At 39.4% G+C, this 12,224-nt stretch overlaps 1 protein-coding gene and 1 long non-coding RNA gene across 5 annotated transcripts in view; one reads left to right on the top strand and one right to left on the bottom strand.

Annotated features, from left to right (window-relative positions):
* Positions 1 to 8,435, top strand: part of LDLRAD3 (low density lipoprotein receptor class A domain containing 3) — a 117,215-nt gene extending 108,780 nt beyond the window's left edge. For 2 of the 4 annotated variants that reach the window (XM_051804147.1, XM_051804144.1), the window contains exons 5-6: positions 1,712 to 2,057; positions 3,691 to 8,435. In XM_051804147.1, coding sequence (XP_051660107.1) covers positions 1,712 to 2,057; positions 3,691 to 3,955 — 611 coding nt within the window. In that variant the 3' untranslated portion in view covers positions 3,956 to 8,435. The remainder of the gene's footprint in view (positions 1 to 1,711; positions 2,058 to 3,690) is intronic. The other 2 variants (XM_051804146.1, XM_051804145.1) reach the window with 1 other exon arrangement.
* On the bottom strand, positions 4,599 to 10,514 carry LOC127478461 (uncharacterized). The gene is made up of 3 exons (XR_007907232.1): positions 10,461 to 10,514; positions 9,607 to 9,698; positions 4,599 to 4,711 (listed from the first exon to the last, which is right to left on the bottom strand). It is a non-coding gene; the product is annotated as an uncharacterized LOC127478461 (long non-coding RNA).
* Positions 10,515 to 12,224: the final 1,710 nt, after the last annotated feature.

Raw genomic sequence — 12,224 nt, 5'->3', positions numbered from 1 at the left:
ACTGGGATGTCATAATATATTTACCTTCCTTGCACTAAAGACTGCAGGTAGTGGTATTCACCCATGGATCAGCCCTTGCAAATAAACTTGTTGATGTTTGCATAAAAATGATCTGCTTGTCATTATACTCCCTGTGCTGGCCCTTGTCTGTGATACGTGACCTGAATTCGTTTCTCAGCTGTTGAATTTAAGGGTGTATTAAAAGAGGCACAGTAATATGTGATGAGCTGTAATTAAAATTACTAATGCATGTCAATTCCCTTCCTCCTTTCTGCTTTGATTTACATTCTTCATGCAGACTTTGTTCACTTTGCTGAGTGAGCCAGAGACCTACTGTTGACTGGTAACAGTGATTTCTGCTTTCTCTCCAGTACAGTTGCATGGAGAAATAAATTTAGTAAGGATCCTCCCTGAGGTGTTACACTAGGTATCAATCAAAGTCTGTGGCTTGCAGCTGTCCTGCAGAGCTTTGGTCTATGGTTATAGTGACATCATCAGTAAAACACATCTATTTGAGTGCTAGTTTTCAAAGTTGGTAGCAGGATTAATAATCACAGAATCATAGAATGGTTTGAATTGGAACGGACCTTAAGATCATCCTGTTCCAACCCTCTGTCATGAGCAGGGACACCTTCCACTGAACTAAGTTGCTCAAAGCCCCATCTAAACTGGCTTTGGATGAACCCTTCCAGGGATGGGCCATCCATAGCTTCTCTGGGCAACCTGTTCCAGTGTCTAAATATCTATGCTTTAAAATAGATATGTTTAAAGGATTTGCCATTTTATGTTGTATTATCTTGTTAACTAATGTGGAAGTTATTTTTAGTGATGCTGGAAATTGTGATTTGTTTAACCATGGAAGTGAACTACCAAAATCAAATATTGAGAGAGATAACTCTGAACAATGGGTGCTTGAGGAAAGCTCTTCTATTATGCTGGACACAGTCAATATTTATTTCATTATTCTGTTGCTAGAGAAATGGTTTAGTGACTCTTTTGCAATTCTGAATGACGAAAAAGCAGTTTTGGTTGATAGAGAAAAGAAAGGAAAATCAAGATTTACTGTCCCAGCCTTCTGCAGTAGGAAATTAAGAATTTGGATGGATCGTGCTCTTGTAATTGTGTGGATTTTGTGTTGGGTTGGTTTGGTTTGCTTTTTACTCAGCCTCTTGTTTTTCTTGAGGTCGAGGAATGTCAGAATAGCCTGTTTGAGTCCATAAGGAATTACAGCCTGCACAGAAATGGAAATTTTTGCCCAAAAAAGAAAATCTTACTCGAAGGCTGCATGACCTTGTGAACATGGGGCTGAAATGGTGTCAGGGGAATGTAAAGTAAAAAAAGTGGATATCAGTCCTTCTGCATCTCTGGTTCTAATGTGGTTTGTCAGGTGCAGCTGAGGTACTGTGGTTATGGCTTGAACAGGGTTTCTCACATACTTCCTGCTATGGTGTGTGCATTTTTTTCTTTCTCAGTTTGTCTCTGCCTAATAGTTTATGTGCTGGCACTTACTGTGAATGAGGATGGACTGAGGGACAGCCAGCCAGTCTCCTATTTGCATGCGTGTACTTTTAATAATCCAATCTTTCACAATCCAGACAAAAGAGGAAAACCTGCTTTTGTTGCACAGTGTGTTAGCAGGAAACACAACACAGGTCAAAAGCAGTTTTATATTGAAACAAATCTCAGGCTTCCTTTTCCTTTTGTCTTACAGAGGCAGGCAGCGGCCAAGACTACGTGACCTCAGAAAACCAGCTGCTTTACTACCCCAGTATTACCTATGCCATCATTGGTAGCTCTGTCATTTTTGTACTCGTGGTGGCCTTTCTTGCCTTGGTCCTGCACCACCAGCGGAAGCGCAACAATCTCATGACGCTGCCGGTGCATCGCCTGCAGCACCCTGTGCTTCTGTCCCGGCTGGTGGTCCTGGATCACCCACACCACTGCAGCGTCACCTACAACGTCAACAACGGGATACAGTACATGTCCAACCAGGCCTACCACAGGCCTGTGGACCTGGACTCCCCGCCATCCTACTCGGAGGCTGTGCTCGACCAAAGGTATGTACAGGAGGTAACTCTGTTTCACACTGGTGGTTACAGCTCTGTTAAGCTGTGATGCTGCTCCCCACTTGTTCTTATTACTGCTTTTGACAGAATTCTGGTGTTGCACTTCTGTTGCATGCATAGGGTGAAATTTCAGGGTAAATTTGAGCTCCTCCTGCATCTGAAAAATTCATGGTCCTCAGGTCCTTTTACTGTTACTGATATTGAAGGGATTTGAGGCAAACTTTAAATCAGGTTCTCTTAGCACATGTTGTTGGTAGTAGAGATTTTGAGAATGGTAGGAAAATGCAAAAGAATGTATCACTTGTCTAGTATTGATATCCTGTGCTAGTCTGGAGTCAAAACATGAAAACTGAATTTGGAGTTTTGCTAAAAAACCAGCTATGTTACAGGTCATAGCATTAAAAAAAACCCAATCCTGTTCATATACAGTAAGTATATGAGTGAGAGAGTTCTTCAATTCCTCTATAAAGAAATTGTATCATTCTTCTGCTCTGCACTACTTTACCAACAGAAGAAAAGAACGGGACTCTGAAATGTAAAGCACTGTTCTTATTTTAAATAGCTGAAAGTGCTTTGGAGTTTGGTGGGTGGCTGTGGTTTGGCTTATGACGTTTTTGGTTTTTTTGTAGTTATGACACTGGTTTTATTTGTAGGGAATTAACCCTCATTTTAATCTCTGTCTGTAAAGTCTTTCCCAACAAAAATCCTAGACTGACATCCTCCCTACATAAAAAGGGTATGGTACAAACTTTAATGATCCAGATTGTTCACTATCACCACATTGGTGTTTTTTAGTATGAACTGTGAGATCTAAGAATAATAAATTTACATTCCTATTCTCTGTTGCCTTTGGCTGCAGAACTCTTGTCTTAATGTTGACTTTCATAATAATTATTTCTTTTCATTAGTAAGGACAACTAAATGAGCAGCTGTCCAGCTTGTGATCATTTCTCACCTGAGCTGATACAAACCATCAGCAATTTCAGAGCTAATTGCTCCCAGGACCTGTTATCAATCTTCTCAACCCTTCAGTCCCTTTATTTGTTTGCTGTCAGAACCACAGAACAGTTTTCCTGAATGCAGTACTCATCTTGTCTGTGGCTACTTAGCAGTCGCTCTGTATGTGGTCTCACGACAGCAAAAGTGATTTGTCAGTGTGGAGAATTCAGTTTGTTATTTATTCATAGTCTCTAAGCCATTAATCTCTGTCACTTAATGGAGGTTTCCTGGGAGCTTAAGTCTTGTGTTCACATCATTATCTGTAGGTGTAAATCCACCACTTACGATATTTCTTTCAAAGTGCTTTCTCTGGTGTAAATATTATACAGAAAAATTTTTTACCTCTTGCAGCTGTCTTTGAGCCAGCTTTGTTGGAGGTCCTAACTCAGAGTGTGGATTGTTAAGCAGGATGTAATTAGTTATGTTGCACCTTGACCAGAAACCTGGGTTCCCAGGGACGATGTGGATATTTTGAAATTACCTACAGGCAGGTCTGAGATCTTCTCATATGTGTCATAATTAAAAAACAAAGAAATAGTGTTTGGTTTTTTCATAATTGGAATACTATGTGCTGTCTTCTGTACCACTGTTTTCAGTAACTTTTACTCTGTTGTGTATCTTACAGCAGACCACCTTGGTTTGACCTTCCTCCACCACCTTATTGTTCTGAATCTGAATCCCCTAATCAACCAGATCTTCCTCCTTATCGATCTCGGACAGGAAGCTTGGCCAGCACAGACACCCCCAGGGCAGAAAGTCCTCTGGGCACATCCGACAGTGGATGGACAAGAGACATCCATGGCAGCATGGATGGCCACAGAACTCTTCTTGGGAGGACAGTAGATCAGAGCGATTCTCTGGTCAACCACGTCGCTGAAAGAGAAGTGTAACTGCTCCAGTATTTGGGACGGGCAGGAAGGCTTTTACTGTGTCTGTATGAGTTAGTCTGCAGTGGCTAATAGGTTTCAGGGGGACATGTGCCTGAATGATGACTTGATTTGAATTCACACTAAGTTAGTATTTGAATTCAGCATTTTGGGCTCATCAAGTACAGAGGGCTAAACCTGGAGTCACATCAACTCTCCATAATATTTCTGTGAGCAGGTTCTGGTTCAGACAAATAAGAGAAACATCAGTACTGTGTCAAAAGAACTGATGTGATGTATTTATTGGACTGCTTACTGTATATGAATGTATATATGTATGTGTATAATATATACAGAAGTTCCACACAAGAACTGTGCCAGAAGGACTCTTGTTTTCAAACTGCCTCCCATCTTGTCAGCATGTGAGCTGTTTCTTCTTACTGCCTGGTGCCAACTGGTGGTCAATGAAGCACGAGAAGCAGTCGTTCTGCTTGGAGATCTGATGCCCAATGCCAGCCCCCTGGCAGTGCTCAAATTGCAGATGTCCTACTTGACCCCTCTCTTCATGGCCTGGAACATTCTCACCATGAAGGAGTTTTAAGCTTGTAAGGATGCAACAACTGTATCTGAGCAAAACAAGGTTTTTTTCACAGATGCTAGTATCTAGGCCAGATTTGCATGGGTTGTCTCAGCAACACCACAAAGGTTTATCTGTCAGACTTCAAGGCTGAGTACAGAGGCACTGAAGCTTCTCAAAAATGCAGCTCAAGACTTCTTTTTCTGTGTGGAAAAACAACATTACTCCATGTATTCCCTCTTAAAAAAAAAAAACCAACCCACAACTAAATAACAAAACAAAGAAAACATCCGAATTATTAAAGCTAAATCTTCAACACCAAAACCAGTCTGAGGCAAACACCCAGCACAGAAAGCTTTAAGTTCAATGGCTAGTTTGTTATATCGGTAAAATATCTGAAAGTAGGTCACGTGGTGGAAGGTGTTAGGCTTGTTGTCCCTGTCTTTAGTGTGTGTAAGTACATGCATGGATATACATGTGTAATACTATGTGTAGGTATGTATGTAGTGCATCACATAGGTTTAGTTCTGCTGCTCCACAAGAACTCTAGATGTCAAAGTTTCATTTTTGATGATCTCATTTTTTATGGAGTTTGCATTATTCATGTTCGTTTGGTTGAAATTCTAACTTCTGCAGAAAACCAGGATTATTTATGTCTTTTTGTCCTAACTCTTGGAATGATCTCCTGTCGAGTGTGTTTCAGTGCACCTTATTGAAATCACCCATGTGAAAGCATCTCAGAGGTAAGGGTATTCAGAGTGGTAAGAGGGAAGAAGCCATGAGTTTAAATGCCACTGCAGTGCTGTGCTTGTGCTCCATATACAGAAAACAATGCAGTGTCTTCCTCTTGTCCAGGCGGAAATTTGCCATGAAAAATTATTTGTGTTTGTCTATCCTGCATTTCCCACTCCTTCTATGCAAAAGAACCGTGCCATTAAGCAGCCTTTGCTGTTCCAAGGAAATGAAGGAAGCAGACTGCCCACACCTCTTGCTTTCTTCTTCCCATCTTTCTAAGGTAACTTCTTTCACCCAAAAGTTACATGTTCAGAACCCAAGAATTTTTGAGCTGGAGTGTAGTACATAACTACTGCCATGTTATGTAAGAGGCAGGGGCTGGATAGATTTACAAGCACAGGTACCAGGACTGAGATGATGTGAGGGGAAGTATTGGAGAATTGTAATGGTGATGGGCTTGGCTGACTTTGGAAGCAGATTAATGGCAGCCTGTCATGATGTCTTGTTGAAGTTGTTGCTCCTAGGTTCTTGTAATGTAATGTACAAGGTTGGGTAAGATTTCATCCTTGCTGGGAACTCAAGCATTTAATTATGCTGCTCTTCACCAAGCAAGATTTGGCTTATTAATGACTCCATCCAACATTGTAGGCAGACTGTTGTCATTGTCACATAGCAGACAGTTATTCTTTATTTTACAGGTACATCAAACTCAGGTACATGAATAGTTAATAGTACAGGCAGGTGTAGGGATGTCTCCTGTGACTACTGGGCCCTGCTGTCCCTCTTGCCTTTCATTAAGATTATGTTTGGCCTTTGTAAGACAGATATATCAGAATGAGGTATCAGAATTAACCTTGGATGTTCTTCAATTGCAATTTTAAAAACTTTATATTGGACTTGAAAACATGCCATTGAAGAGTTTGCAGTAGTTTCATTGGAATTAGATATCTTTTTTATTTTAAAGGTGCCTAAGGCTGTATTAATGAAACTAAATCATTGTGTCCAGTATCCCTCAAACAAGCCTTCCATGGGGAATTACATTTCACCATGTGTATTCTAAGACACCACTGTGTGTTCAAACCAAATATTTTGTGCCTATGGCATCTGAAAAACATTGCCTTGCATTGCTAAGAAGTGGGAAAAGAGTGAATATAGCCTGCTTCTCTGCCTTCTGTGTCAGTCACTTTTATATATGTACAAATATATATATTAAAAATACTCTTTCAGGTTGTATATATTCATGTAACTTTTGCATTAAGATAGTCCATTTGGACTTTACAGAGAAAAAAAAAAAAGAAAAAAACATTCTAAATGGTGTGACATTTTCCCTTCTAGCTAAGGGAGTATTTATCTTTGTATAGGAATCTTCTAGTTTTTGAGAACACAAGTTATAAAAGGAGATCGTGCCTTTCTGTTTGAATGTTGATTTGGGAGGCTGTTATCTACATTTCTGGGTGTTGTTACATATCATTGTCTAGAGATCCAAAAAGAGCAACAAATCTTGTCTTCCTCTTCATTATTATTCATGGGGACCACTGAACTTTGAGGATGACAGAAGTTCAGTACCTTGCTCCAAAAAGACATGCTAAAACTTGGGGTGCTTGGTCTTACTCCAGTTTTCTGGTTTGCAGAACAGGTTTGCTAGCTGGTTGCTCTGGAAATTGCTGTAGTATTAGACAGGAGTTGTTTATGATATGTCACTTTTAGTAGTGTTAATACAGCATTACGCTGCACTAATCAGTGGAATCTTTGGGAAATCTGCTGATTAAATTAAATATTTCATTGACAATCAGTAGCTTTTCAGCATTTAGGCTGAAGTTAAATGTTCATCCAATACCACATGGTAGGATTTCTTTTCAATAGTGGGTAAAATTGGAATTGATCATCCTATTGTTTGCAGTTGCTCTTAACCTTTTAGTTTGAGGTTAGTTGTCCAACAGCTTTCTTTTCTACTTAATATTTAAACAAGTGGATGTTATTTCAAAGACCCATTCTTACAAAAGTAAAATCAATTAAAGTTTTCTTCCAGAACCAAATTCTGTTTCCACATCTGTACTGAATGGTGTCCAGTATTGAGTAGTCCTCCTCAGCACAGCTGTTAATGTATTTGAACAAAAGTATTTGAAGAAATGACTACTTGAGGTAAATAAAGAAATGTGGATTAGCCTGTTGGAAATAAGGTTATTTAAAACAAACAAGTAAATAAATTTCAGGAGTTTTGAGTGTCTGTAACCTCTGCTGAAATCAGTGCTGTGTATTTAAAATTAGGCCATTAATGTTTCTGCTTGATAGTAATCTGAAATTCCTTGTTAGGCAAATTACTATTTACCTCTGGTATTGGAAATGGAAAACTGACAGTAATGCTCTTAAAAGAGAGCCTGTGAATAATTTCCTTGGCTCTTCTCTGCAGTGACATACACAACAATACTGACTGCATTGCAATTTTTAAATAACTCTGCATTCATTCTTACTTTCTTTTTAAGTCAAATCAGTTTTATTTACACCACTTCACTTTGATACAGCTAATAGGGCCCTTGTGATAGATTTAGAAACTGAGTGGAGGAAAGAGATGACTCTTATTTTAATTAATGCTGCAGCTTGTTAATCTTGTGCTCTTTACTTTTTAGACATCTTAGGAAAGACAAGTGGTTTTAGCAGATAAGAAAAACTATTAATGATGAAAAGGATGGAGGGACACTGATTCTGATTTTTAATGAATATTTAAAATTGTATAAATGAAGGAAAAATTTAATGCTGTATTTTTAATGTGGTGATCAGATGACAAGTACTGTCTTTAACTGTTGCTTATTGGAAGTTACTTTGCATATAATGTCTGTAATTAAAACTGTAAGACAAGGGCTTTTCTTGCAGTTCCTAATAGATCTGAAGTATTTTTTTATTAACACAAGGTTATATTACACCCATGGACTAAAATATGGACTGCAGGAAGAATTTGAATACTGTACTGGATTCTGCCTTAATGTATCCCAGTACAGGACAGTGGCCTTCATTTGTCCTTTTTTTTTTTTTCCTTCTGATTTGAGGGGCTTTGTCAACTTGAAATGGAGAAGTTATCTAAACGCTTTAAGGGAAGTTGTATGTTGAAACATAACCTTGTCTTAAACTTTTGTAAACTGGAAATCTTCAAAAATGTATTCTGTATTCCTGAATAAAATTGGTGTTTTAATACTGTTCACAAGTGAGCATGTCCCCTCATGAAGCCTCAGTTGTTTTAGTTTTATAGCCTCCTATGTGAGGCTTCTTACAACTTCTTTTGCATTCCATTTTAAGTTTTGCTAAATCTTTGTGGGTTTTAAATATGTTCTTAAAACGAAAGTATGTGGGAAACCCACATGTACCTGCGTGTATAAAAATATATTATACAAATGAAAATCGCTTCATTTCATAATTTCTCATTTTGCTGTTCTGTTTGTACTACCAATGATAAGGCATCTGAACCAGTTGTGTTTTGTTGTCTGCTTTGTTGCAAAGCTCTAGAGGCTTCAGCAGAGATTTGTGCTCTGTGCTGTATACAGATTTACTAACACAGCCAAAGGGCCTTCAGCATTCACTTCTGCCTGCCACTTTCCCACCACTTACGTTCCCAGCACAGCGTCTCTGTTTGTCTCCAGGTCCGTGATCCACGTGTCAGACGTGTGAGCCAGATTCAAGTTGAGATGCTCTGTGGAGGCAGTGTGTCTGGCTGCAGTCCCATGTCAGGACTCTTTCCCTGGCAGGTGCTGGAGCAGGCACCACCACTATCATGGGAACTGTCCAGCCTCATGAAGTCCAGGCCCACTTGACATCTGGATCGTAGCCACTCTTTTTATCAAAGTCACTCAAAGGACTATTGTTAACAAGTACCCCTTATGTTATAAAGTTACTTTAACAGACTAAGGAGAACAGATTCAAATGTTACATCTAAATATTTGCATCTATATGAGAGGTTGGGTTGACATATTTTTCTTCCATGACTATTCTCCACTTGCTACCTTTGTAAAGGCACGCCAGTGTTACCATTATCCTCGCTAATTAAATCACATGCCTTCGCCCAGATTCTCAGATGGTAACCTTTGATGCTGGCAAACTGCCCCAAAATAGCTGTGGATCCAGAATTCACACCAGCAGCACAGGGGAGATGGAGCTGTTGAGGCTGTCATAATGGGCTCTTTGCAGGGGAGGGAATGCTGGGGTCTCAGAGCTGGCTCATTCAGTCACATCCCAGCAAGAGCTATGCTTGAGAAATGTTGATTCAGAAGACAGCTGCTTATAAAAATAAATACCATACTCTCCAGCTAAGCTCCCTGATTAATCTTTTTTATTCTCTCTTCTTTGATTTGTTTAAAGATCTTAATTTTTATACCTTAAAAATTAAATAGGCAGCAGTGGTTTCTGAGTGCGGCTTCTTTTCTTGCTGGTTCGTAAGCAGTCTCTTGATCAGTCAGCCTCAGTTATCTGTTGGAGAGAGAAATAAGCAGCTTTTTACTGTTTGGAGAGCTGTAGTCCAAAATGATGTGCTGTTATTAATTGAAAACAAGACATCTTCATGTGGAAATTCACAGTTCTGCTTTTCAAAGTGAAGTTGACGGTATGCATATTGCATAAAGCACTTTGGAAAAGTACTGGATTGATCTCTCTAGGGAATTAACTTTTCTGTTTATCTGCCAAACAGACTGTGAATAGATAAACTGAAACATGATTCTCTGCTTCCCAAAATCCCAGTAGTATTCCTTACAGCCTTATTGAGGGGACCACTGGAGAAGAGGTAGAGCAGTTTTGGGGCTGGTCACACCCTTAGCATTTTTGAAGGAATGGGTACTAAGTGTTTCAGCAGTGCAGTTGCTTTGGTGCTGTATACCATGCAGAAGACCCCTATTCACTGAGAACTGATTTGGGACCATCACTTCCTGTATGCTTCCAACAGCCACTCTACAGGTGGCTTTGTTTTTTGTTTTCCTAGTAGCTCTTACCTAAGGTTAATTCCTATCAGTTACCCTGAAGTAAAACCTTTCATATCTTGTTATTTGATACCACAACCTGTAACTCCTTCAGATTTAAACCACTATCATTTCTTAGCACAAAAGTACAAGAACCTTCACCTGTGTAAGAACAACAGGAGTAACAGCTCAGCTTCACCCAAACCCACTCACTTCTGGAGGAACACCCTGGCCACATCAGTTTGACTGAATGAATCTTAGTTACATTTATTTGGAATACCTGCCATTTCCTTGACAGATGGGAGTCATGTTTGCAGCACAGTGATGAAGTATGATGTTGTGTTTGACAGAGTAGATTTTTCTTCTCATTTGTTTGTGACAGAGTTACCTTAGTAAACACTCTTTGCCCAACACTGCATCCAAGGTAGCACTAGCTTGCAGAGTGTATGGGATACAGGGAGGACAGCAAGGTTGGCTGTTTGAGATATATATATGTGGGGGGGTGGGTGTGTGTGTGTATATGTGTGTATATATATATGTATATAAAAAACTCCTTTGGAGATTTCTTAAGTGTTCCAGCTCTTTTACCTGAATAAGAAGTATTTAAATGCTGCACAATGAGTGCCTTTGCAGACTAAGGAAATATGGTTGATATTTGGCTGCTCTTTTGCTAATTTCTGTTTACTGAGATATTGTGCAAAGTCAAGACCAAAAATTCTCCATGCATCTGTTGCTGTATTTATTGTTCTCCCTTGGCAGCCTGTGCAGAGCAGAGGAGTTAGCAGAAGCAAGGAATTACCCCAAGTGAATTTGGAGAGTGCTTTGCTTCAGGAGTAAAGGAGCTGGCTTACATATCCGTTTTCAAGGTGTCGTGTTAGATATGCTGGTTGAGCATGGATTACATAAAATAAAATCATACCTGAGCTTCTACAGTGGAAAAAAAAAAAAGCCACAAAAAGATGCAGCAGATCTTCATCAGCAAAGCCAATCTCTGGAGCTGACTGCAGGTCAGGGTTAGAAATTCACATAGAAATGCACCGTAAGCCCAAGTGAAGCTGGAAGTGCAGCACTCACAGTAGAAGGGGTTTGGTAAAATGAATTGGTCTGTCTGGTATCTGTTACCTGAAATATGTGAAAATCATTCTAGACCAATTGTCAGCTTCCTTCAGGAAGCTAAATAGAAATCCTTTGGCTGCTTTGTTGAAGTCATGTTTCTCAAGTACTTTTTCTTTTTTCTTTTTACTGTTACTCTTGTTACTCTTTCTTCTTTCTTTTTATCTGTTATTAAGGTTGGGAGGAAGATTTGCAGTGTTTTTTAAGTAGGGGGTACCTGAGACAGGGAGAAACATAAAGATGAGTTTCAGGAATAACAGAACCTGCATCTTCCAAGATCCAGCTTCCTGACCACTGAGTAGTGCTGTCTTATCTATACATTTGTGATCTTTCAAATCCATTCAATTTAAAAGAAGATTTTTTGCAGATTTAAGGTGAGGAAGAAAAAAATAAGGTAAGTCTTGACTTGCAGGTAACTGTTTCAAGTTCTCTTTGCAAAAATTCAGGTGGTGATCAAAAACATAAACAAATATTTGAATTCCTTGTTTTCTTCTAACTTCTAGGTACTTGTTTGCCCTATTTATTTTTTCAGACTCATTGAAACAGTTATTCTGTATAGCTCTTTGCATGGAGGATGATTCTGCTCTGGAATAAGATTCCAAGCTGTGTATTTCTGTAGGTTTTCACAAAGGAAGGTTGTAGATTAACGAATATGTGGACTGTGAGTGTCTGCCATAAGGAGCTGTGGTGTATTGGAAATGGATTGCTGTAAATAATGCTGGTTTAAAGATGCGAACTGCAATTGCAGTGTGTGGAGGGCAGGGCCACAGGTTCCTACAGGTGCTGAAGGAACACTTTGTCAGATGGCTGGCACATTTTGTGCTTTACAGAACCGGGGAGAGGAGGGGGAGGAAATAGGGAGAAATGTCATTTTGACCCTGAGTGTACAGGTATCCCAAAGTGATACAAGCAACTACAGAGAAGAGTGCAA

This window comes from Manacus candei, unplaced genomic scaffold, assembly GCF_025592945.1.
Source record: "Manacus candei isolate 608988 ecotype Guabito, Panama unplaced genomic scaffold, ASM2559294v1 h1tg000060l, whole genome shotgun sequence".
Taxonomy (NCBI): Eukaryota; Metazoa; Chordata; class Aves; order Passeriformes; family Pipridae; genus Manacus; species Manacus candei.
This window is presented reverse-complemented; position numbering and strand designations above follow the sequence as displayed.